This window comes from Trichoderma ghanense (genome assembly GCF_004382785.1).
Source record: "Trichoderma ghanense strain CCMA-1212 chromosome Unknown scaffold_3, whole genome shotgun sequence".
Taxonomy (NCBI): Eukaryota; Fungi; Ascomycota; class Sordariomycetes; order Hypocreales; family Hypocreaceae; genus Trichoderma; species Trichoderma ghanense.
This window is the reverse complement of record NW_027395666.1, coordinates 1,369,704-1,393,299: the sequence shown is the minus strand read 5'-3', so window position 1 is coordinate 1,393,299 and position 23,596 is coordinate 1,369,704. Positions and strand designations below refer to the sequence as shown.

Here is a 23,596-nt window from a genome sequence, read left to right as displayed (position 1 = left end):
TGTATCGTGATTATCACCCGAGGCGAGATGACGGATTTCTGCAGCGCGAACATGCCCAAAGTTAAATCAGCCCCAGGACGCTGCACTTGCGGGGAGCGATCCAGAGAGCCGCGCTCGTCTTGAGACGAGAGACCTGAATCGTATCGCAAGGGAAGGTGAAATCTGTTTCCTTGTCAGCAGAGCCCTCTCGCGGATAGTTTTGCACAGCAAATAGAAATGGGGCTCGCTCTTCAATGTCAGATCTTTTCAGTTTCTTATTGTGACTTCAAGCTGGGAACAGCAACGGTTATGGCCTCGAGCGTCTTCCTTGGGGATCGACTGCTCGCATGAGCAGCCGGTGTGCGTCGCGGCCTTTGGTCCCAGTCCGTGGCGTGAGGCAACAGAGACTCCGTGTGCAACGCGAGAGGTGTTGATTTGCAGCACTTGAAGCCGCCCAGCAAGGAAACTGGAGATCGAGTCTCTTCCTGAGGATCTGGCTAGAGCTGCTGCTTGCCACATTCTCGTGAACGGCAGCGCTTGTTCCGAGCAGGAAGACGCAGGCGGCCATGACCAGGAGGTTCCGTTCGGTCAGACCTTTTACCATGGTGACATCATTCATTGCGGCGAGGAGCCGAGAGGGCGCAGATATGTCAGGGAAATCAGAGGCGAACGAGGCATTTGCCTCAACCACTTACTTTGTGCTCGTAGATGGGAGCTGCCGTGCTCATGGCACAGCTTGAGATGTCCAGATGGCTTCTGGAAGCGGACAGCCGCGGCGACTTTGAAAACGCGCAGCCTGCAACTCGATGGATTGGCGATGAAGGAGTGCAGAGCCCTGAAGCAGAGACGACAGACAGGCCAGGTTTGAGCTGTTCGCCCCCTCCCCGGCGGCTGCACGCGAGCAGGAGAGAAATGAAAGGAGGCAAGGCTGGAGGAAGATTGAGTTGTTGGTTACCGCAAGGTTGAAGCGTTCGTCCGCTGAAGTGGCCCGAGCGCCTACAGCAGGCAGAGGCTCTGAAAGTACCAGGTAGGTACAATGTACAGGTACACGTACATAAAGCTGGGACAGGTGGCGCGGCATGGGCTGAACAGGCGTATCTCAGGTCTTTGAGATTGATTTGATCTCCGTGAAATGCCAAGTATTGCCCTGCGGCTGACCCCTAGTGGCATCAATGCAGCCCTCGGCCTTTTCTGTTACAAATGCAACATGGCAGTTCGACGGCTGGTTGAATCCTGTCAGATTTTGGTCATCAGCGCCAGGGATCGAGATCTCATCCGCGGGTGTTCCAAAGGCCTTCTGCACCGCTACCCCATCCGTCACTTCCAGCGCTGTGGCAGCACGCCATGCCCTGGAGCAGCCCCCTCTTTAGCGGCCTGAGTCGCTTAACGACGCCCGTGCGACGGGACACAGAGGCTCTCCAGTGCTAGCACCAGCACCAGCGCCAGCGCCAGCGCATGCAGCTGCACGTGGGAGCGGGGAGCTTCCGGTCCTGAAACCGACACTTTGCGACATCGCGACCTCGTCCAAGGCAGGATACGTGGATGGTCTTGTGATGCCATCGTTCTCCTGCTGCTCATCTCGTCGAAGACTTTGTTTGGGATAGCCTCTCCCCCGCATGGAGTTCCTCAAGTCGGCCGTGGCTTCGGCCATCTCCCAAGGCCCTCCCTTCCCCTACACCTTTGGCGACAAGGTCGACGTCGACGAATCCATCTGGACGCTCTACAACGGAACGAGGCGGGTAGGCTGGCCTCCCCTGGCTGCGCATGCGGTGTCGCACAGGCTAACGGTCGCGGGCAACTAGGAGGACGGATCCAACTGCAGCATCTTTGCCTTCGACAGCGCCGCAAAGAGGAGCCTGCTGCCGCTCGCAAAGAACGCGCTGAGAAAGCTGCGGACGCTGCGACACCCGGGAGTCATCAAGGTTCTGGACACGGTCGAGGTATGCGATGCGACCGCCATGGCTGCGCTTCGGGGCTGACCGTCGAGCGACCAGACAGACACATACATTTACATCGCTACCGAGCGCGTGACTCCTCTCCGGTGGCACGTTCGAAGGAAGAGCCTGAGTCCCGAGACAATCAAATGGGGTCTACACACTGTCGCTGTAGGAACACTGCCGAAGCTATCGCCCATGGGGTTCAACAAGTGCTGATACTACTCCAGCAAACAATCAAATTCATCAATGACGATGCTACCTCAAAACATGGCAGCCTCAGAGTCGGCTCCATATACACTACGGAAAGTGGAGAGTGGAAATTAGGAGGCTTCGAGGTCCTGAGCAACGTCAAGGACAGCGAGTCTGCTCTCGATGTAGGTGATTTGCTATCTGGCGGTCGGAAACGCGAATGCTGATCTTGCATGTAGAGCTTTGGAAGCTTGGTTCCCGACTCTGGTCGATATGCCCCGCCAGAGGTGGCTCAGGGCGGATGGGCGGCCACCAAAGCGCACCCTACGTACGCCGTGGATTCGTTCAATTTCGGAACGCTCATTTATGAAGTCTTCAATGGCGAGTTCCATGGTCCGGATCAGGCCGGTCAAACCAAAAACATCCCCCCGAGCATGCAGGCCAGCTACAAGCGCCTCTGCAATCCCAACCCCAAGGCCCGGATAAGCGCTGGCAACTTCCTCGACCTTGGACGCCGAGCAGGCTCATATTTCGATACCCCCTTGATTCATTTGACAGAGGGGATTGAGAATCTCGGAGTGAAGAATCCCGATGAGCGGGAAGAGTTCCTTAAGTGAGTCTTCTCCTGATCTGCATGTCATATCCTCTCTCTGCTTTGCCCTGTCTAATACTGCTGCTAGCGAATTGGAGAAAGTCACAGATGACTTCCCCGAAGAGTTCTTCAAGTCCAAGGTCCTCCCGGAGCTGGTCAAGTCGGTTGAATTTGGTGGTGGCGGCCCTAAAGCTCTGACCATTGTGCTGAAGCTCGCTGCCAAGTTGCCTTCTGATGACTTCGAGTCGAAAATCACACCGTTCATTATTCGGGCCTTTGCAAATCCTGATAGGGGCATTCGCGTCTGTCTCTTGGACAACCTGCCTCTTATAATCGACCAATTGTCACAGAGAATTGTCAACGACAAGATTTTCCCCCAACTCGTAAGCAGGCCCCCTTCTTCTGTGAACGAGCATTATGCTAATGAGAAGTCACAAGGTTACGGGATTCACGGATGTAACGCCTGTTGTTCGAGAGCAGACGTTGAAATCCGTCCTCGTCGTCATTGGCAAATTGTCAGATCGCACCATCAACGGCGAACTTTTGAAGCAGCTGGCAAAGACTGCGAATGATGAACAGCCCGGCATCCGAACCAACACGACGATTTGCCTGGGAAAGATTGCGAAGAGCCTTGGCACATCGTCAAGATCAAAGGTGCTGATAGCCGCCTTTACACGCTCCCTGCGGGATCCTTTTGTGCACGCACGGAACGCTGCGCTCATGGCTCTGGGTGCCACGGCCGAATACTTCAACGAGGATGACAGTGCGAACCGTATTCTGCCGGTCATATGCCCGGCGTTGATCGACAAAGAAAAGATGATTCGAGACCAAGCCTCGAAAACAATGGATATCTACCTGCACAAAGTCCGCAAGGCTGCTGCTGCTATGCCCGATACCGCTCTGCCTCCACCCCAAGCAGCCGATGCTTCCACTGCCCAAGCGGCTACGGTGCAGCCAGGAGCATCCGGAAGCAGCTGGGCAGGCTGGGCCATTTCGTCCTTTACGAACAAGCTCACTGCTGTAGCTGGAGACATGCAAACTGCGAGCAGCCCGGCCCCAACTCCTCTTTCTCCACCACCCGCTTCCGAGGCGAGGAAGCCAGCCGCGGCATCCGCACCAACTCTTCACCGTCAGGCTGTGGCCTCTCCTCCTCCAGCATCAGGCCTCTCAACGCCCAGCGCTGCCAGCGCAATTGCTGGACAGTTTCTCCCTGACGATGACGATGCCGGTGATGCGTGGGGCGATCTGAAGGACGATGATGGTGATGCAGGCGACGCATGGGGCAACGACGACGACGGCTTTGGGTCGACGTCTGCGGCCTCGAAAGCACCTGCAGCTGCGTCTGCAACGCCCTTTGGCGAAGACGAGCCCGATTTTGCAGGATGGCTGGCGGCGCAAGCGCACAAGAAAGGACCAGGCAAGCCCTTGCCAAAGGGGCTGTCCAAGACCGCGCCCGCCAAGAAGCCCGTGACGAGGACAGCGACGAAGCCTGCAGCGAAACCAGTGGCGAAACCTGCAGCCAAGAAGATTGATTTGGCGCCTAAAGAGACTGATGATGATGATGGATGGGGTGAGTGGTAGAGCTTCAGGGGGTTACATAGTGTCCCATTTTTGTTGTCTGAATAAGGTGGTCGTTGTTGTATATAGCGAAACAAGCCGGCGTTGGGATTAGAGTTGGAGTGCCGTGATTCATTCGTAATGATCGATCCTATAATAGGACCCATCCAACACCTTTCCGTGTCGTTTAATAATGAGCTTCATACATATTGAGATACATGAAGATTGCATAAAGTACGCCTGCATTGGCCGGCAGGCGTTTAGTGCTTGTGAGTGTTGCTACTGTGCCTTATCTAAGCTTATCGGTGAGATTTTGGTCATCAGCGCCAGGGATCGAGATCTCATCCGCGGGTGTTCCAAAGGCCTTCTGCACCGCTACCCCATCCGTCACTTCCAGCGCTGTGGCAGCACGCCATGCCCTGGAGCAGCCCCCTCTTNAAAAAACACCACAAGACATCGAGATCCGACCGAGTTGTTGGAATCAGGGGAAGCCCGGGAACGAAAGCGAAACTTCAAGTCATCAACGCCCGAAACGAAGCAAACAAACATGGCGCAAGGCTCGATCAAAATGTCGAGCAAGGCGGCGGCGCCCAAGGCGGTGCACTCGAAGCGGCAGGCGTCCAAGGTGACCAAGCCCAAGAAGTCAAAGGCCAGCGCGGACAAGATGCTCAAGAAGTTCACGTCGGGCATGGCGGCCAAGACGGAGGCGCTGCTGGGCGAGCGGGCGGGCCATTTGGAGCTGATTGGGCCGGGGAAGAAGGGCGGCAAGAAGCTTTCGCAGAAGGGAGGATCCAAGAAGTTTGGCTAAGGAAGGAGAGGAAGAAGAAGAAGAGCGATGTGGGAGAGTTAGGGGGGGGAGGAAGCTGGGATCTATCGGGAGGAGGAGAGAAAGAGAGAGGGAGGGATTGGAGGAGGCGATGCATTTCGGACTGCAAGCGACATTGATTCTGACAAACGATCTTCTCTGATTTCTATCTGCTACAATTACGCGCATTTCTCGATGTCGAATTCTCTGCCCTCGGCAACGTCGTTTAGAATCGTCGTCACCACCTTAAAGTCCCGCTCGACATCGACCTTCCAGTTCGACACGGCTACCCTCACGGCCCTTTCGCCCTTCCAGCTGGTCCCGCTCACGTACAACTGCCTCGTCGCATTGATCTTGGCCACCAATCCGTCGTTGAGCTTCCTATCCTTGGCCCTGAACAGAACAATGATGAATGTCTCTTCGATATCGCCGCTCTCGTCGGGCAGCAGGTCATAATAGGGCGAGTCGCGCAGGAACACGGTCAGTTTGCGAGACAGCTGGGTCATGTTGTGGAATAGCCCAGCAAAGCCGGGACGACCCTCGCTGAGGAGCACGGCGTAGGCTGGCAGAGCGCGGAAGCGTCGCGAGTTCTCGAGGCCTACGTTGAGGGGAGACGGAATGCTGGCGTTTGGGCCTGAAGAGAGATATGCGGCGTTGGGGTTGACGAAGACGGATTCCAGGATGGACGAGGTGCGGGTGAGGAACATGCCGCAGTCGTATGGCTGAGGGTGTCAGAGAGTTGGGTACAGAGAAAGGCACAGGCTGGGAAAGCGATAATGGGATTGACATACAACATTGAGCATCTTATGGCCGTCGATTGTGATGCTGTCGGCCAGATCGATGCCCTTCACTCGCTTGTGAAGCAGCCGATATTCGTCTCGATCTTCCAGAACGCTGCAGAAGATTCCGAAGGCTATGATCAAGCAATTAGCATTGCGCCGCCTTCACGCAGCCTCCCCGAGGGCGCGAATAGATACTCACCTCCATCCGCATGGATCCAAGCCCCATGTTGATCCGCCAGTTCTCTCAATCTCTTCCACTCGTCGATATCGTCAAGGGCATAACCCCCGGTATTCACCTCTCCCATGCTCACAGCAATGATGCTTGCTGTTCCAGGCCGACTCAATTCTTTCTCGACAGCCTCAAGATCCAACTTCCACGGCTGAGCAGCGCTTCGAGGCAGCTCCTTGACGGAAGCTCTCCCCAGACCAACGACACTGGCCGCCTTGGAGAGCGAACTATGGCCTCCACTGGTGAGGACCTGGATGTCAGAGACTCCCGCTCTGACACAGGCGCCCAGCAGACCCAGCTCGCCTACCGACGCACCCCTTTTCGCGAGAACAGCTTCCCGCCCACAGGCCAGCCCAAGGACATTGCTGCCCGTTGCTCCCGTCGTGAACGTCCGGCCCTTCCACCCCGATCCCAGGCGCAGCAGCCCAATCAGCATCTCCAGCGCAGCGTTCTCGACAACGGTGGACACGGTCTGCTCCGGCAGATGGACCTGCACGTTCTGGTCCATGCGGGAGACGACATTGTCGGCCCATTCCGCCAGCGGGAGCACGCTGCCGGTGACGAAGCCAAAGTAGCGGCTCGACTGCGACTGGCCGCACAGCGCGGGCACGATGTGCTCGGTGATGTGGCGGGCGACGTCTGCGGCGGGCTGGCCGGACAGGAAGCCCGGGTCGGAGGCTTTGGGGAGAGCGGCTGAGGCGGCGTGGATGAGGGCGAGGGGCGGGAGGATGTGGCTTTTTCGGGGGGATGGCTGGGAGAGGTCTCGTTGTTGGAGGCGGAGGGTTTGGGCTGCGATGTCGAAGAGGTCGGACATGGTGAGCTTTTGGTATAAGTGAGGGATGAGTAGAAGAGACTTGGTTGTATCGAGATGAGGACGGGCTGCCAATTACTCGGTGATATATTCACTCTACGGATATCCAGCTCTGGCATGAATCAGTCGTCAAAAAGAAGAAACCAAAGTGAAATGAACGATCATGAGAGGCATGGACATTATTATATATATAAGAAGCCACAGCAACAATGATACCCTTCTCCACCGCTCTGCTCTAGGGATCGCAAAGTCTTTCTGCTTGCTTCATGAGATGCTGCCAGCGGGCTTCGAGGTTCTCAGCGCGATGCCCAAAGAGGTTAACTGTCGAGCCTTTGGGGGGAGCGATCCTTTCAATTCGGGGTAATTAGTCACCGCTCTTCGGCCTCCTTTGTGCGGTTCTACCATGAAATTGTTGTAGTTTGGCGTTCTCGAGGCATGTATGGTTGATTTCCTGGCGGGTGTTCTATATCAATGATTTCGAAAGCAAAGCAATCCATATGTGCTTTATTTTGTTTTCTTTTTTCTGGGGAATGATTTCTGTTGGCAGGTAAGCACGCACATGCTCGAGGCATACCTAATGTAAGACGAATCTCTCTCCCTTTCTCAGTGCGCTACCAGTATTACCCCAGTCTGACGGGCCTGGGCAAATGCGAATGCAAGTCGCATTCAAGCGAAATTCGCCCAAGAGAAGCTGTCTGTATACAATTGTATCCCAACAGATCGACCCAGCCATTCTCTTCCCAAAAACTCAACTCATAAGATAGCACAAAAAAATGAAAATAAAATAAAAACGCCAATGAAGAGCAATCTCCTCTCCCGTCTTTGACAAATCAAACGAAACCCCGTATACCTGTCATCGGAAAACAAACAAACAAAAAACCCCACCCTCAGCGGTTGTGTGTTGTGTGTTGTTTTTGTTTTCACAGCTTCGCAGCCTCCTTGACGCTCCCAATCTTGTACTTTTCCCCATACTTTTCCAGCACGCTCTCATTATGATACTTCCAAAACGCCTTGGTCGCGTTCTTGCCGGCGAAGCGCTTGAGGATCTTGGAGCCGCCGGGGTGCTCGTCGAGGAATTCTGCAGAGCCATCATCACGCACGTTAGCTTTCTCTGACAGTCATTCTCCCTTTCCAGGACTCTTTCTCTTCCCGCTCCTCTTCGGTGTCGTCGTTGTTTTACTTCTGGGAATCTAGGCAAGGTAGGGAGAAAGGAGGGGGGGGGAAACGTACTGGTGACGTCGTAGACGTTATTCTCGACAATCAGCCAGTACCCATTCTCATCGTTGTTGTGCGTGCCGACGTCGGCGGTGGTAAAGGACTTGTCGGCCATTTTGTTGTAATCTCCGTCTATATTCTCTGACTTTGGGGTCGGTTTGCCGCGTGTACAGTATTTTCTGCTCTTCGGGCGCTTTGCTCGGGATGCCTTGTATTATTGTTCAAGTAAGGAAAAATAAAAGTAAGAAATTGGTTCGAGGAAAAAGAGAGAAGACAAGGTGATGATGATGCTCCAGAAAAAGGGACAAGCGCGGCATTGAGCTCTCCGCGCCCCGGTTGGAGCTCGAAAAGTTACCTCGGCACAGACCAACTGACCCCGGATTTTGTGACCGTTTTGGGCCCCCCGACGAATGACGAGGTGCCGATTGCAAACGTTCTCGTGACAGGACTAAGACAGACGAGCATCAGATGAGACTGAGACGTCAATCAAGTTGACTGGTCTACACGACTTTATTTCTATCCAGATACACCAGCAGCTGTTGAATCCAAGCCATTGGCAATGCTCACGCAGACACTCAAGTCCAACTGATCCGACAGCCCTTGCTAAATCTCAACCACCACCGGCCGTCGCCTCCGCAGCGCCTCCCTGAACCGATCGGCATATGCCGTCGTTGTCCTGCAGTCGCTCTCCATGCGCTTCTTCATCGCCTCTGGCAGCCATTGCTCAATCTTCTTGATCCTGTTCTCGTTCTACTTGCATCGTTAGCCCAGAGACTACCATGCCGTCATCAATGTGAAAGGGCAAACATACCGATGGATGCGTGCTAAGCATCTCGGGAACCTCCTGCCCGCCCATCCGCTGAATCGTCTCCATCCTCCGCCAGAAGCCAACCGCCTGCCGCGGGTCGTAGCACGCCTCCGCCATCATCATCAGCCCAATGTAGTCCGCCTCGCTCTCCTGCTTGCGCCCCATGGGCAGGTAGAACAGCAGGTCCTGCAGGTAGTAGCCGCCGATGACGTTCCACAGGCCGAACAGCGCCAGGCCCGGCAGCGCCCCGGCCAGGAAGAAGAGGCTGCCCGCCGTCAGGTTGCCCACCCAGGCGGCCGACAGGCGCTCCGCGGCGTGGGAGGCCGTGTTGTGCGCAATCTCGTGGCCAAGCACCGCGGCCAGGGCGTCCTCGCTGCGGGCGACGTTGAGGATGCCGCTGTGGACAAAGACTTTGCCGCCGGGGATGACGAACGCATTGGCGGTCCCTGCGATGTATCAAACAAGAAGTCAGCGTCGTCTTCACCAAGTAAACGACCTGATGCCACATAGACAAGGCAACCCACGGCTGTCTGCAATCACCCGCACCTCCCAGTCCAGGTCCTCCATCCCGCTGACGGGAATCAGCCGCTTCATGACCCGCTGCACCAGCATCGTCCGCGGATCCCAGTTGGACAAGAAGTGCCCGCCCTGCTCCTCGACCTGACGCACAATGGCCTCGGCCGCCCTCGAGTAGGCCTGCGCCACCAGCGCGTCCGACAGGAAGTTGAAGCGCCTGCGCCCAGTCACGGGCGACGTCTGCGAGTTGTACAGGTAAAACGCCACGGCGGCCACGACCGAGGCGACGACCACGGCGCGCGAGTTGCGGCTGCTGCCCGCGCGCGAGAGCCTGCCTGCGATGGTGTCGGGCACGAGGGGCTTTGCGTTGCGCAGGCGCTCGTGGGCGTCGTCGTGGTAGAACCTTTTGTTCTCCAGACACGACGTGTCTTGGTAGGAGCCGGCGGCAATGCCATTGCGTCGAGCAATGGCCAGCAACACGCCGGATGATCGCTTGTGAAGGAGCGCATCCGACGAGCAGAAGCGCACGACGCCGCTGCTCCGGAGTAGATGGCGGGACATGATCTCTCACGGGGGCCTTTCTTTTCCTCTTGGTGTCGTTGCCCTTATTCTTACAAACCCCCAGACGGTGCCTCTGCGGATAGAAAGGTGGCGTCGCCGGGGGTTTTGACCTTGACTCGTACGATGTCGAGGTTGACGATGGGAAGAGATCAGACGGATGAGATTCGAGCTACGTCAGAAACTACAATCTCGGTGCAAGTTCGTACTGTTTGTTGTAGCTACACGGCAGAATCGCCCAAGACCGTGGGTATCACGCTGATCTTCCATTTCATTCAATCATTCCGGCGATGTTTCTTCGGTTGCTTCGTTCAATTAATTGCTTGAATTTATACGCTTGGTCCAAAATTTTCAGTTCCAAGTCCTTACCAATGCTCCCGATAATCTGGGAGCAACCTGTAGAAGCTCATGCGGAAGCCTCGGCCGGGCGGTGAGTCGGAATTACCTCTTTGGTAAGCGCGCATCCGTCCAGCTTACTGCGATGATGCAATCCCGACAGCTCCAAGCTCAGCCCATAAGCAATCCTCCTCACAGCTCTTTCACCTTTCAACTTCAACATCCACCAGACTCCATAGTTCCATCGCAACGCTCACCATCAAACCCACAACATCCACCACCAAAATCCCCCATCAAAACCGCCAAACCCTCACCATGAGCGCAACCCAACACCCAGACCTCACCCCCATCGTCCCATCCTTCACCCCCCCCTCCTCCTCATCGACCCCCGAATCCCCCGCCGTCTCCTTCACCCTCAAAGTCCTCTCCCTCGAAGAACACGTAGAGGGAGGCTACTTCGCAGTCACCCACGTCAACCCCACTACCATCCCCTCCCCCTACCCGCTTGCTTCCCTCTCCCAGCGCACAATCGACCTCGTCGGCGGCCTCGCCCCGGACTTTGATCCCGCCGTCCGGCGCCTCTCCACAACGATTTACTACTACCTCACGCCGAACCGCCCGCTCGGCTCGTTCCATCGGAATCGCAGCCGCATTGTTCATACCCTTCATAGGGGTCGTGGGCGATATGTGCTGATTCATCCGGATGGCCGGATTGAGTCGTTTGTTGTTGGACCGAACATCGAAAAGGGAGAGAAATTGCAGTGGGTGGTGGAGGGTGGTTCCTGGAAGGCGAGCTTTCTTCTGCCGGACGTTGATGGCGAGACCAGCAGCAACGGCCTGCTCATTTCCGAGACTGTTGTGCCGGGCTTCGAGTATGCTGATCATGAGTTTCTGTCTCGCAAGCGGCTAGCAGAGATTTTGCCCGAGGAAAAGGCCAAGGCGCTGGAGTGGCTCGTCAAGCATTGATCTTGGCATGTGGGGATGTGAAAAGCTCAGGCTCAGTCTGCAAGGGACATGTAGAGCCAGCTAGCTTGTTCGTTTGAACTATGTACCTCCTTCAGGAGGAAGCAACTCACATTATTCAGGTTCCAACCGATCACTCTTCTCTTGCAGCTCGTATTACAAGCCACACGGCCACAATCTCACGTAGCATTATATGTAAGTGATCGTCAGCTGCGCCATGAAACGCCAAGTCCTTGCCAGTTTCATTTGACGGTCGAATTGACCGATCCCAAACGCCGTGGTGTCCCTGCCAAGAAAGCCTTGGGAGATTTATCCAAGTAGAAAACAAGGAAACCAGAAAGAGATAGACAGTAGTAGTAGAAGGATGTCACCAGGATGTCCTTGTCATAATTTCTCCCCCGGAAACGGCTTCCTTCCCCAAACGACGAATATAGGCAAGTACGCGTGTATCGAGGGATCCGAAACCTCTCGCCGGACTTCGACGAGCGATACCTTCAGGCACAGTCTTTGTTAGCTCGCCACTTCCTAAATGTAGTCGAAGGGAAACTACACAAGCAGTATGGCAAATCTCTCACCTCAATCTCCTCGGGCGTCCGTCCATAGACCTTATTGAAAAGCCCTAGCGAAAAGGCACTCAACCCCATTTGCATATTCGTCTCCATCAACTGGCCAATCTCCTTCAGCACTGGGTCTTTGGCCCATCCATTGAGAGGGACCTTGAATATCTTCTGATGGATATCCACGAATCCCACGCGCTCCAGCATGTTTTTGAGATAGCCAAACTCCGCGTGAGGGCGCTTGGCTTCGACAGCGGCGTTGAGAAAGTCGACGAACCACAAGGCCAGCGCACTGTCCGACTTGAGCGTGCCATCATCGCAGTGAGGAACAGGGGCGCACTCCTGAGCCTCCAGCCAGCCTCCGGGCGAGAGTGTATCAAAAGCTTGTTGCACGATCTGAGTCTCGTAGGATTCCCAACAACCGCCCGTTGTCTTGGTGTGGATATAGTCAAAGGGTTCGTTGAAAATCCAGGGCTCGGAGCTATCTTCCACGAAGAACTCGACGTTTACCGGCACGATATCGGGCTGGATTGGAGACAGGTCTGTAGCCGTCACTTTGGCATCCGGGAAGCGATCGCCCATTGCTATCGCCCAATCTCCTGTGCCAGTGGCAATGTCCAGAATTCTCTTGGGAGGTCGGTCATCCAGCGGCGCAAAGTAGAGCTTGTCGCCCATGGCTTTGGTGAAAGCAATATCTTGTATGGCCAGGCGGTCTTGTTCCAACTTGTCATTGGGGAAGTTGTATGCTGCGAGAATATTGGAGTCAGTTGTCACGGTCCAGTTGCGTCATCGCTGCGAAATGGGCTGTTGTTTCATCTTACAGCCTTGTCTATACGCATGATAAGTCCGGCCAAATCGCTTCGGGAAATCGAAGATGCTCTCCGTCAGTGACATGGACTCGTCCATCCTAGACTGATGATTAGCTTGGTGATGTGAAGCCGAGATGAAGTCTGGGAACCGAGGTGGGAGCGGTCTACGCACATGGATGCGGCCTGGGGCTGGGTGTGCCATGGTCAGCTACTGCCGTTTCGACTAATGAAAAGAAAGGAGTGCCAACTCGATGAGAGTACCGTACATCAGGCTCGAGGAAGCTGCCGTTGGTTGAACTGGGTGCAGAACATCCAAACGTGAACTGGTAATCTTGCAACCCCGTAGCCGCTTGGCCCTCGCCCCTGGATGGTTGTGGCTGTGACTGTGACTGGTCCTCTTCCATTGTTCCCTATAGGTTCCGAATGCCTTGGACGTGAAGGATGAAAATTTTTTTGAGACGCAAGAATGTCGAATGGCACAATGTCATCCGTCGAATGTCAACAGGAGGTTCGAATATATGGATCTGAACAAATAGCGGGAGAAAAGGTGAGATGAAGCCTGTAAGTGGAATGCGCAACCGCAGGCTAGGCAAAACGAAGACGCCGTCAAATCTTTGGGGTAGCTCCGGGACACTTAACGAAGAGCTGGAAGATCAAGAGCGGAGGGCTAGAGATATGCGAGGGCACTGGCGGAACTAGCTAGAAAGCATATTTCAGAATGACGGCAACAGATGAGATCCATCCACACCGACACCGCCGACCCAAGCAGGCGGTAACGAAAGGGGCCCTAAGAACTGGGGCTGAGATGGTGCCGAAAGCCCAAGTCGTGTGTCCACAGGATAAGCTCGACCGTGCTCTGCTGCAGGGGGGCTCGGAGCCTCTTGTCTTGTGTGTGTTTCTCTGTTTGGGGCTCCCTATTCTCCAGCCATCTTGTCGATCTCGACCTGACTAGATCGCCTGGAGCTGGACTAGATTGTCTTTTGGCCGAGCGAGCAGCCAGTAGCCGATGGGACTGCAGCGCATAGCGCCAAAAGCACGGATGTCAGTGGCTTCGAGGGGGACAACAACCAATAAGTAGAGCCGAGACCCATCGCCAGGTTGTGAGACGAAGAAGTCTAGGATTCCCGGAGAAAAGAATTCCTCGGAGAAAGTGTGTGTGAGTGGAGGACTGGGCTCGACAATATCACCTGTGCTGTAACCAGACCCTTGGCACCAGGACCCGGGAAGCTGGTTCGGCCAGCCAGAAGGATCCGAGACATGGTGGGGGGCCATCAAGCCCAAGATCGAGACAGCAAAGGGAGTCGGGTATGGACACCGTTGCGTATTGGCATGCCACACGACCGCTTTCACTGGATCATCTCGAGAAGCATCAACAGGCCGCGGCAGCACAAGCAGGTGTCCGGACATACCCTCCCGGGGCTGATCTGGGTGGCTGGCCCGCGCTAGGAGCTATCCGTCCAGAGCCACTCGCAGAAGGTCATTCGGCCGCGTCATTGAGGCCCTTGATCGCGCTTGGAGGCACTTGGACAGCGGATGGCGGATAAGGCCGACGGTCGTCTTAGCCCGCGATGCTCAGCGTCGGATCACGTCCCAGACGTCTGGGACCGGTGGGGGGCTAGTTGTCTCCCCCTCCCGTCGACCCCATGCAGTCCGTACCGAGTAGGCCGTTGCTTGATCGCCTTAGTCTGGCACCGGTGCCAGGCGAACAGCACCATCCGCGGGCAGGGAGCATGTCTCTGGCGCCCCCTGAAGATGCATAACCGTGCCGCAGCAGCCAGGGATCTCAGACGGGACGAGGTGCTGGATGACCTGGGAGCGCGTGTGCGTCTCCGGTTGGCAGCTGGCAGCTGGCAGATGGCGGTTGTAAGACGCCACCCACTCTGGCTGAGCCATTCGAACAGCTTGCGAGATTTCAATGACAAACCAGACGCGGCCTGTCCAATGAGCACGAGCAGGGCTGTTTCTTGTTTCCCTTTTTGTGGCCGCATATGCAGCCCGGCTCATCCACTTGGGAGAAAACAAGGCGGGATTCGAGCGAGGAGACGAGAGTCGGCGGTTGGGGAGCGGCCGAGCGAGAGGCGGGTGAGAGACGAGGCGAGGAGGAGAGCTGGCGCTGCATCTCGTCTCGATAGATCGTACGAGCGTGAAGAATCCGGTGAAGTCTATGGCTGCTGTTCTTGTCAAGTCTTGCTCCATCTTTGCAGATTCCTAAGGTACGGAGTGACTTGATGGACCCCACCACCTGTGATGCGTCTCTTACACGGCAGGTGCGACGATGCACAGACAAGACACGAATGCGCAAGTACGAAGTATTCAGTACCTGCTTCCCCTTGATCATCCAAGCTCGTACTCGGCATTTCAACTTGTCTCTGTCAACCCTGAATACCTTCATCGACATCGGCATCGACATTCTGCTGTTCATCCGCACCTTGGGCACTCTTCCTTGGGTACTCGTACCTCGAAGCTCGATAGAATCAGGGGCTCCATTGCAGGGCTGCCGAGTATCGCATCTCCGGCAGGGAGACCTTCTCTCAATGCACTGATTCGTGCCTGTCTGGTCAGCTTCTGCTTCTCTTATTCGAGGGCAAGCTTCCGAGATGCTGCCTGCTCCTCCTCGGGATCAAGGGCTGCTCAGTCATCAGACATGATACAAACAAAGCATCTTCACTTCACTCTATACCATAGAATGGCACCTTATTTGCAGGGCGACTCGCCAAGTCCTCCCTCCAGGAGACTTCCCCCCTCCTCTTCTCTAATGGACTCTTCCCGCTCTCCCGGAGCAAAAGCATCCAGCCATGTCGAAGCCTGAATGACGCCCCTCATCTGACATGTAACTTACATGCTCGCACACGTGTGTTGTGCGATGCACGGAAGCAAAGACTCCCTACCTATCTCTACCCTGTACCACGGGTTGATATACACAGTACTACGGCCCTTCACAGGTATGTTAATCTTGCGCTGATGCATAAACACCACAGCAGGCGGCACCAACACTCAGGTATCTGAGGGCTGTGGCTGTTACTCGACGACTTAGTTCTGACACCAGGCATATTAGCTACAGCCAAGCTTTACCATCTCGAGCATACCATGCATCCTGCATCCTGCATGACTGGCCTACCTCGGGTATTTGCATCAGACAAAGAAATATGTCAGCTGGCAAGCGTTACGACGATATCGTGGACCGGCAGCGCAAGAACTTCCTGACGAACCGGAGGAATGATCCCGAAGCACTCACTTGTACGCAGTCAATCTCATCTCCAGATGCGATCAAATCCGTATCAACCATATGGGGAATTCGACCGAACATCTTGATGCATGATCCTCTGCTGGACTACCATTTTGACACGATATTTCACACAGCTTAGTGTCTGCACCCAATGTCTCTGGGAGCACGACTGCTCTCGGGTGTCATATGCGACGCACTTGGCGACCAACATCACCCATAGAACCAATAGACCTGCGAATCTCAACACTGCTCTTGCAACACACGAAATAGTCTCTGGGCACCAGATGACGTCCAAAGGCACAGAGCCAAAGTCATAACAACTCCCATCTCAGCGCCTTTTCAGCTGACAAGGAGTCGTCCGTTCCCCCCCGGTCTCCTCTCACGGGTCACACAGGATTAGAGCAAGGGCCTGTCCCTCGCCCCAACATGATCCAATGAGAGATGCTTCATCAGCATCTGATATGTGACAAGACGGGATAGCGTGCACGAAATGGTGCGGATACGGAGTACTTGTACGGGGTATATCAACTTGCAAGCTGTGATACAGGAATCCATCTACATCCTGTGTAAGAAAGGCGACTTCAACAGGGGCTTCCCTCTGAGAGCATTGGGTTCCCTGCCTGCTTCGTACGGTAGATGTGATCGCCGCGGAAATATCAAGTTGGTGACGAGGACCCTGTGCTAGAGAAGCGTGGATGGAACCTCGCAGAGCTCGCACTCAGGCGACTCTCTCTCATCCGGCATCAACGCATGAATATTGCATGCCACAACAACTACCCCCACGCCACCAACTAGAATCAGCTGTACCGTTGGTAAAAGGTGAAATGGCAGGCCTTCCATGCATTGACATGCTTATTTGATCAAGTTAACCGCTGCTATACTCTCACTGCCCGCAAACCAGACGGCTCTCCTCTACGCTCAGCATATGCTCAAGCCGCGGAGGGGTATTTCTGCGAACCGATTAGACGTTTCCTTCCTGAAACTCATCGTCCAGCGACGGGGCGGGAATGTGAACCCTTTTTGTCTTATTGTGAAGAGACACTGCAGAAGCGAAAGCAGTAGTGAGTCTACGAACAAAGCCTTTTTCCATCTTCCACTTATAGCATTCATCATAATCCTTCGTACTTACAACTACCTAGCTAGCTATCCAAACCCTTCCTCCGCCAGAGAGTTGAAACCCTTACTTCTTCTATTCTATAATGTCTCCTCTTCCCCTTCATTCGTCAAACTTGCAAAATTCTCCCTCACTTCTCTCTCCTGCTCTCTTGCCTGCTTGCATCTCCATCTTTCGAAAGCTGAAAAAAAAAGGGGGGGTATAATCTAACTTGTGTCGTAAAGACCACATGAAAAGGGGAAAGTGAAAGAGATGTATGTATGTATGTATATATGTATGTATGTGTTTGTGGTTTGTGTTTGTGTGTGTGTGTTGGTGTAGAGAAACTCGAAACTCAGAAAGTAAAAGGGGGGCATACGAAGTAGAAAAGAAAAAAAAAACTTCAAAGGGGGTGATGAGGGAGCGCGTAAACTAAGACAAGAAACAACAATCCGTTTCGAAATTACTTCATGATTCTCCTCAAACTCATTTCTCATTGATTTTCTTCCTTCGACCATTGATTTTCATCCTTTCTTCAATAGTCGCTGTTCTGGCCGGGGCTCATAATGCCGCTGACAGGCGTGTTCTCGCCGTTGGAAGCAAACGTCTGGTCGATCCTAAAGATCCAGTCCGTCTTGTCGCGCTCGCTGCGCGCCGCAAACAGCCACGTGTTGTCCGTCCCGTAAATCGCAAACACGGCCGCCTGCATGCGCTCGCTGAGCCTCTGCAGTCCCTGTCCGCCAGCAGACGACGACGAGCCCGCGCCACTGGGGGCGGTCCAGATGGTCGAAATCACCCGTCCCGAACCCGTGCGTCGGTGACCGGGCGTGAAGTCCGGCGTGTTGTTGTTGGCACTTCGTGGCGGTGAGTCGTAGTCGTCTGGTCCGTGCAGCAAGCCGAGGACGCCCGGCTGGCTGTCTACGCGGGAGTTGCGCAGGCTCACGAGGCCGATCTCGTCGCCGTCTGAAGCGGAGTAGATGTGAAGATACGGCCGCCTCAGCTCCACGAACCTCTTGACCCAGCGCGTGGATTCGTTGTTCGGCACCAACAGATAGCCGCCCTTTTGCACCTTGGGGTTCTTGGGCACGCGCACAATGGTTGTGATGAGGCTGGGAGGGGCGGGCTCTGTTGTGACTCCGTTCTCAGGGGGGAGCGTGTTCTCTGGGCTCAAGAGCTTGACAAACGGGTCTGGGTATTTCTTCCAGAGCTTCAAGCAATGTTCCAAGAGGTCTGTTTGCCGCGTGTTATATTCAGACCGCGGAGCAATGGGCTGTGGCTTATCTTCCTGCGGCGCTTCTCTCTCTCCGTTTCCCTGTGGCACTGCTTCCTCCTGGTCGACCTTGGGGGCTTCCTCCCCGGCCACAGGCTCCTCGTCTGCCACCTCGTCCTCATGCACAGATGGAGCCTGGGATGTCACGGGCGTATCGTTGAGCAAATCATCGTCATTGGGAATGATGGGCTCCATATCCGGCGATAACGAGGGCTGGGGCTCAGCCTCTTGCGGTTGCTTCCGAGGAGCCGTAACATCAATGCCGTACTGAGCAAGCATGCTGCTAATGGCCCCTAGCTCAGCGTTTCGCCGCCTCTTCTTCTTGGAGTGGAGGAAATCGCTGACCAGAGACACGCCACGAGGGGTCCAACTATGGAGGTTCTCCTCGCCCTTGACATAGTCGTGTTGGCTGCTCATCCTCCACAAGTCGCCCACTCTCTTGATCGGGGCCGGCTTCATGGTCAGGGTGAAGATTCCGGTCGAGGAGCGCACAAACCGCATATTCTGCCACAGCGACGAGAACACGGAGCTTTGCCTGACAAAAGTGCGCGACATCATTTGCAGATTCACCTTTTGCGAGAACCTCATGGGCTCCGCGAGCTTCTCCGAGGATATATCCCAGGAGACGGTCATTTGGACGCGGAACTTTTCGGGCGTGACGCGGTCAAGGAGGAGCGAGTTATGCAAACTGGAGTCCCATTGGGCTTGCACCACAATGTTGCGCGTCCCATTGGGGTTCTCACGGAAGACGGGGTTTCCGGCAAGCTTGAGAGAGATGTCGCGATCCGTGACCATGTCGGGGGACTTGCCAGCCGCGTCAATGGTCTGAATCCTACCCACCCGGACGGCGGTGACGTCTCCCCAGGGCAGGATATCTCCCGAGCTGTGCGAGATGTCAATGCTGATGCGTCTCTGCAGGCCTTGGTGCAGCTGAAAGGTTCCGCTGTCAAGCTCGCTTGCCTGCGTCACCTCGACAGGCGTGTACTCTCCCTGCTCGTTGAGCTCCAAAATCTGAATTCGAGACAGCAGGTCATGCTTTTCCTGGGTATAAAACTGCGACTCGTTGATGCGAGCCCCCTTTGCACCGTCAGCCGTGGGACAGGCATCTCTCATGTCGTCCCAGCTAAGGAGCTTGTCGAGGTGCATTGTCGAGACCTTGGCAAAGATGGCTGCTCTCAGTGTAACCTCTGGCGTCGCAAACAAGGGTACGCTCATGCTATGAACGCTCTCGAAGCGGATCGGCCCTTCGTCAAAGTCTCGAATCATTTGCGTTGTCGTGATGCCATCTTCCTCCGAGATGCCCGGGATGAACAGCTGGGCGTGGACGTCGGTGCCCTCTCGCTCGGCAAAACCCACCATCTCGTGCATGACGACGTTGAACTTGAGCGTATTGGTCGGTGCTCGGGCCTGAGATGGCTCGATCGACAGCTTGATCATGCCGACCTCGTGAGAGGTGTAGGGGGAAAGGACGTCCAGCGCAAAGTCCTGCACTCGGCTCTCAAACACGGCCCTCAGGGGAATGTCGACCTCGCCAACGAGTGTGTACGATGGCATGTTGATCTCCACGAAGGGGTTGTCCAGGCTGAGGTGTTGGGCGTATTCCGGCTGATCGAGGTATTGGTGCATCTGGCGCATCACGCGCACTCGCTCATACAGCTTCTCCAGACTCCACAGACGAACGACGCTGTTCTTGTAGTCAATGACGCGGACGCCGATGCAAGGCTTGTAGGCCTCCTCCAGCGCCACATCGTCTCCCTCGCTCGTCAAGCCGTTGAGGACCATGTCGTACGAGGAACATAGCACGTGTCCCATGTCGACCGTGGTGAACTGGAAGACGACGCTCTCGTCAAGCTCGTTGCTCATGATCTGCGCTTCCTTCAGAATATGTGCATTCTGGAGCACGGTTTCGGCCATCTTGACAAAATGGCGGCTTCGCCACGCCCTGACCGTCTTTTTTGCAACGGCAATCTCCCCGTCAGACAGTCTGGGGCTGGCCTTGGGGCGCTTCAGGGGGTCCATCTTCTCGATTTTCTCCTCAAACTGCTTGCGCTGAAGACTGAGCTGCTTCTCCATGTCCTCCTTGAGCTCTCGGAGGGCGAGTTCCATGCGGGCCTTTTCTTGCTTGATATCTTCAACCTCCATATCGGAGGCCTCGGCGCCTTTGAGCTGGCCGAGGAATTCCATCTTTTGCCTCTCGAACTGAGACTGGAACTCCTCCCGTACTTCCCTGAACCGGTCATCTTGGTCCCCCTGCCTGGGCGTCGAGGGCATCGTCAGGGCCGTGTCGAGAGAGAAATTGTCAATGGTCCCCGTGGACATGTATTTCTCCCGGATCGGGTACGACGTGGCTGACTCGGAATCGTCTCCATCGTCGCGCCCATTCACACGCTCCGCTCTAGCCCTCTGCACCTCTTCAAACAATGCATTGAGCTCTTCATCTGTCAGGCTGGCAAAGTTATGGTCAGTCCCGAGAATGGCGCCGGCAGCTTCTCTTCGTGCGAGCGACCAGTCAGAGTCCTTGCCGTTGCGCTGAAAGAAGGCTGGCGAATCAGGCCGGGAAATCATCTCTCCGCTGTCTGAAACGGAGACTTTGCTAAATGACCTTTCGTGTCCCGGAGTTCGAGGAGTCTGTGGCGCCGGGGTGAGGGCTTGCAGCTGGCTGGCGGTGATGGATTGTCGCAGCAGGCTTTGCCTCTGACCCTCGCCCTCGGCTCGCTCCGCCCGGGCCTCCATAGGATGGTTGAATCGGAAGATGTGGAAGTCTCCGAGGATGACTCGATATCCCGAATGCAGCTGCTTCGGCTCGGTGATTCGCTTGCCGTTGACCATGACCGATGCGCCTTCACGAGGTATGACAGTCACGACTCCGTCGGCGTTCTCAAAGGTACAGTGATCATGCAATATCCTGGTGCCGTTGAGGCGGATGTTGGCTTGGTGCTCTGCGTTTGTGTCCACATTGCCTACGGTGGTTGTGCCGGGCTTGAGGTTATAGACCAGGCACTCTGCTAAAAGGGGGTCGTCTGAGAGGTTGACAAGATGGGGCATCTTCTTCGGCGTGTGCAGACCGATGAAGCCCTTTTCGATGCTGATGCCGAGTTCTTCCAGCGCCGCCTCACGCTCCTTGTGGATCTCCTCCGTCTTGGCCAGTTTCTCCTCCCAGGTCTGATTCAAGTCTGTAAGAAGCTTCTCGCTTTGGCTCAGCTGCTCCGCAATTTCTGCCTTGGAGACCTTCTTGACCGTGCCATCGGCCGCTGTGATGCTCACGATCTGTTTCTCCAGGGGCGTGCTCTCGTCGTAGATTTCATCTGGCGGGACGCCGGCACCTCCGCCACCACCGCCGCCCCCTCCTCCTCCCCCTCCTCCACCAAGCTTGCTTCTCAGGAGGTCGAGCTCCTCCTTGAGTTCTCTGATCATGCGAGCGTTCGCGTCCTCGTTGACAACGGCGTGGTTCTTGATTCGCTTGGCGGAATCGGCATATCGGAGCGTACTTATCGTCTCGTCGTAATTGATGTCGGCAGGACTGATGGCCGCAATCATGGCCGTCATACTGTTTCCTCCTAGGGAGTCCTTCAACAACCAGGTAAGCACACTGTCACGATACGGCACCTGAGAGCCACCCTTCTTCTTCTTGCCGGTGGACAAGTCGGCGAGCGCCGCAATGACACGACCAAGCGTGGAAAGCGACCTGTTGATTTCCGCACCCTCCTTTAACCGCGCGCCAGTTGCACCAGTCGAGTTGGCTCTCTCGGAACCTGCCAAATCGACCAGACTAATCTTGGCGACTTTTTCCATTTCCATTTTCGTCTCAGCATCGTATTTCTTCTGCGTCAGCATGAGCGTAAAGACGGCATGACTTCGACTGGAGGTTTCGTTCATGTTGGTTGCGGCGACGGTTCTCGCCTTGTTTCCTTCGTCCATGAGGTTCTCAATCTCTTGGAAGCTGGTGACAACAAGCTTGGCGAGGTCTTCGACGTAGGGACCGGTGGACGGGTGCTCTCGAACCTTCAAGTTGCCCTTGGTCGACGGGTTGAGCAGATCACGGACTCGCTCGTTGTAAATCTCCAGGTATGACACCTCGACGGTGCATTTGTTGGACTTGTCTCCCTGAATCGTGTCTATCCTCCGGAACATTTCCTGACAAATCATGGGAATGATACCAATTTCCTTGCCATAGCCCATCATGGAATACGACTTTCCGGAACCTGTCTGGCCATAGGCGAAAATGCAGTTGTTGTATCCCTCAAAGGCGTTGTCCAAGAGCGGCGCGCCCAAGTCCTCGAAGAGGTTATGCTGGCCCGCGTAGTTGGGAGCATCCTTGTTGAAGGACCAGTATGACCGATCGAAGGCAAACGCCTTTGGGGCGGTATCTTTGGTCCCCTTGACCGAGTGACCTTCCGGCGGGGTGATGACGGTCTGGTTCCCCTGCATTTCGACGATACATTTTGATCCGCGGTCGATTTCTGTAGCCAAGCGTGTTAGCCTCTGGCTCGTCTCGCGCAAGCCTGCCGGTGACCGCCTAGAATGACGCCGCTTGACGGCCGCGAGCTGATGAACCCACCTCTGCCATTGAACGGCCGCACTCTCACCACCACCTTGATGTTTCCTCCCCCAGCTGGCGCCATGGCTGCTCGAATGTATGCGGGGACCTATGCTGGTCCCCTCGGAGGCCGCGCGGATTTGAGGGCAATGCGCCCGGGTCGGTGAAGGTGAATCGTTGCCGGCGGGTGCAATGAGGGAGAGCTAGCGGAACGAAACCCCCATGCGTTTCCAGGCGAACGTCACAGACAAGACGAGCAAAGGAAGGCAGAAAACTCCAGGAGAAAACAAAGAACTGCAGTCCCGTCAGGCTTTCGTGTCCATGCCTCGAGCTGCGCTACCGCCTCTCTCCGTCACCTCCTCGCAGCCGCAGCGAAGAGCTTCGAAATCCCCGAGGTCGAGCGGTTTCGCAAGCGACCGTCGCAAGGGCTGTGGTTCCCAGGGATGCGCCGGATTTGGATGGCGCAAAAGGCCGCTTCGAGGGTGCGCTCAGTGTCGGCGTTGGTCGAGGCGGGCGATGAGAAACCAGATACGGCAGACAGAGAGGCGAAGGTCAGTGGCGGGGGATGATGCACAACAGACAATCGTCGACGCAAGCAAGCAAAGCACAAGCAGGAATCGGCGGTCGCCAGGAGAAACGCGGTCGCGGTGGATGGATCTTGGACCTCCTTTGCCGACTGGACTGGAGCGACCCTCTGTGGCCCTTTGTGTGTGTCGAACCGGTCGGTCTGATTGGGGGCGGAGAAGCGCAGTGCATGCGCAGGGGAGGTTCACGTGTGTTGATGCGGTCAACGGTCAACTTGGAAGCTCGAGAGCCCGGATGCAGGC

General features: G+C 55.6%; 13 protein-coding genes across 13 annotated transcripts; 5 read left to right on the top strand and 8 right to left on the bottom strand.

Annotated features, from left to right (window-relative positions):
- Window positions 1-216: 216 nt before the first annotated feature.
- Window positions 217-1,349, top strand: CCMA1212_003778 (uncharacterized protein; the record flags this gene model as incomplete). The annotated part of the gene is made up of 4 exons (XM_073701113.1): window positions 217-235; window positions 438-628; window positions 688-841; window positions 1,144-1,349. The coding sequence occupies 4 exons, from the start codon at window positions 217-219 to the stop codon at window positions 1,347-1,349; spliced, it is 570 nt and encodes a 189-aa protein (XP_073560710.1).
- Window positions 287-598, bottom strand: CCMA1212_003779 (uncharacterized protein; the record flags this gene model as incomplete). The annotated part of the gene is made up of 1 exon (XM_073701114.1): window positions 287-598. The coding sequence occupies one exon, from the start codon at window positions 596-598 to the stop codon at window positions 287-289; it is 312 nt and encodes a 103-aa protein (XP_073560709.1).
- A 246-nt stretch (window positions 1,350-1,595) lies between the features above and the next one.
- On the top strand, window positions 1,596-4,278 carry CCMA1212_003777 (kinase-like protein; the record flags this gene model as incomplete). The annotated part of the gene is made up of 7 exons (XM_073701112.1): window positions 1,596-1,718; window positions 1,782-1,919; window positions 1,974-2,084; window positions 2,144-2,290; window positions 2,345-2,718; window positions 2,786-3,080; window positions 3,136-4,278. 7 exons carry the CDS (start codon window positions 1,596-1,598, stop codon window positions 4,276-4,278), a joined length of 2,331 nt encoding a protein of 776 aa, XP_073560715.1.
- Window positions 4,279-4,822: 544 nt separating this feature from the next.
- On the top strand, window positions 4,823-5,104 carry CCMA1212_003776 (uncharacterized protein; the record flags this gene model as incomplete). Its single annotated transcript, XM_073701111.1, has 2 exons — window positions 4,823-5,052; window positions 5,101-5,104. The coding sequence occupies 2 exons, from the start codon at window positions 4,823-4,825 to the stop codon at window positions 5,102-5,104; spliced, it is 234 nt and encodes a 77-aa protein (XP_073560716.1).
- A 134-nt stretch (window positions 5,105-5,238) lies between these two features.
- CCMA1212_003775 (L-2,4-diaminobutyrate decarboxylase) lies at window positions 5,239-6,884 on the bottom strand (the record flags this gene model as incomplete). Its single annotated transcript, XM_073701110.1, has 3 exons — window positions 5,239-5,781; window positions 5,851-5,972; window positions 6,041-6,884. 3 exons carry the CDS (start codon window positions 6,882-6,884, stop codon window positions 5,239-5,241), a joined length of 1,509 nt encoding a protein of 502 aa, XP_073560717.1.
- Window positions 6,885-7,801: 917 nt separating this feature from the next.
- Window positions 7,802-8,211, bottom strand: CCMA1212_003774 (uncharacterized protein; the record flags this gene model as incomplete). The annotated part of the gene is made up of 2 exons (XM_073701109.1): window positions 7,802-7,959; window positions 8,112-8,211. The coding sequence occupies 2 exons, from the start codon at window positions 8,209-8,211 to the stop codon at window positions 7,802-7,804; spliced, it is 258 nt and encodes an 85-aa protein (XP_073560718.1).
- Window positions 8,212-8,699: 488 nt separating this feature from the next.
- CCMA1212_003773 (Mitochondrial metalloendopeptidase OMA1) lies at window positions 8,700-9,981 on the bottom strand (the record flags this gene model as incomplete). Its single annotated transcript, XM_073701108.1, has 3 exons — window positions 8,700-8,846; window positions 8,908-9,350; window positions 9,429-9,981. 3 exons carry the CDS (start codon window positions 9,979-9,981, stop codon window positions 8,700-8,702), a joined length of 1,143 nt encoding a protein of 380 aa, XP_073560711.1.
- A 648-nt stretch (window positions 9,982-10,629) lies between these two features.
- Window positions 10,630-11,280, top strand: CCMA1212_003772 (Uncharacterized protein; the record flags this gene model as incomplete). The annotated part of the gene is made up of 1 exon (XM_073701107.1): window positions 10,630-11,280. The coding sequence occupies one exon, from the start codon at window positions 10,630-10,632 to the stop codon at window positions 11,278-11,280; it is 651 nt and encodes a 216-aa protein (XP_073560712.1).
- Window positions 11,281-11,661: 381 nt separating this feature from the next.
- CCMA1212_003771 (Secondary metabolism regulator LAE1) lies at window positions 11,662-13,047 on the bottom strand (the record flags this gene model as incomplete). The annotated part of the gene is made up of 5 exons (XM_073701106.1): window positions 11,662-11,769; window positions 11,853-12,580; window positions 12,656-12,741; window positions 12,816-12,832; window positions 12,910-13,047. 5 exons carry the CDS (start codon window positions 13,045-13,047, stop codon window positions 11,662-11,664), a joined length of 1,077 nt encoding a protein of 358 aa, XP_073560713.1.
- A 544-nt stretch (window positions 13,048-13,591) lies between these two features.
- On the bottom strand, window positions 13,592-14,050 carry CCMA1212_003770 (uncharacterized protein; the record flags this gene model as incomplete). Its single annotated transcript, XM_073701105.1, has 1 exon — window positions 13,592-14,050. The coding sequence occupies one exon, from the start codon at window positions 14,048-14,050 to the stop codon at window positions 13,592-13,594; it is 459 nt and encodes a 152-aa protein (XP_073560714.1).
- A 273-nt stretch (window positions 14,051-14,323) lies between these two features.
- CCMA1212_003769 (uncharacterized protein) lies at window positions 14,324-14,839 on the bottom strand (the record flags this gene model as incomplete). Its single annotated transcript, XM_073701104.1, has 1 exon — window positions 14,324-14,839. The coding sequence occupies one exon, from the start codon at window positions 14,837-14,839 to the stop codon at window positions 14,324-14,326; it is 516 nt and encodes a 171-aa protein (XP_073560308.1).
- A 2,658-nt stretch (window positions 14,840-17,497) lies between these two features.
- Window positions 17,498-22,854, bottom strand: CCMA1212_003768 (uncharacterized protein; the record flags this gene model as incomplete). Its single annotated transcript, XM_073701103.1, has 2 exons — window positions 17,498-22,692; window positions 22,791-22,854. 2 exons carry the CDS (start codon window positions 22,852-22,854, stop codon window positions 17,498-17,500), a joined length of 5,259 nt encoding a protein of 1,752 aa, XP_073560307.1.
- CCMA1212_003767 (uncharacterized protein) lies at window positions 22,754-22,936 on the top strand (the record flags this gene model as incomplete). The annotated part of the gene is made up of 1 exon (XM_073701102.1): window positions 22,754-22,936. The coding sequence occupies one exon, from the start codon at window positions 22,754-22,756 to the stop codon at window positions 22,934-22,936; it is 183 nt and encodes a 60-aa protein (XP_073560316.1).
- Window positions 22,937-23,596: the final 660 nt, after the last annotated feature.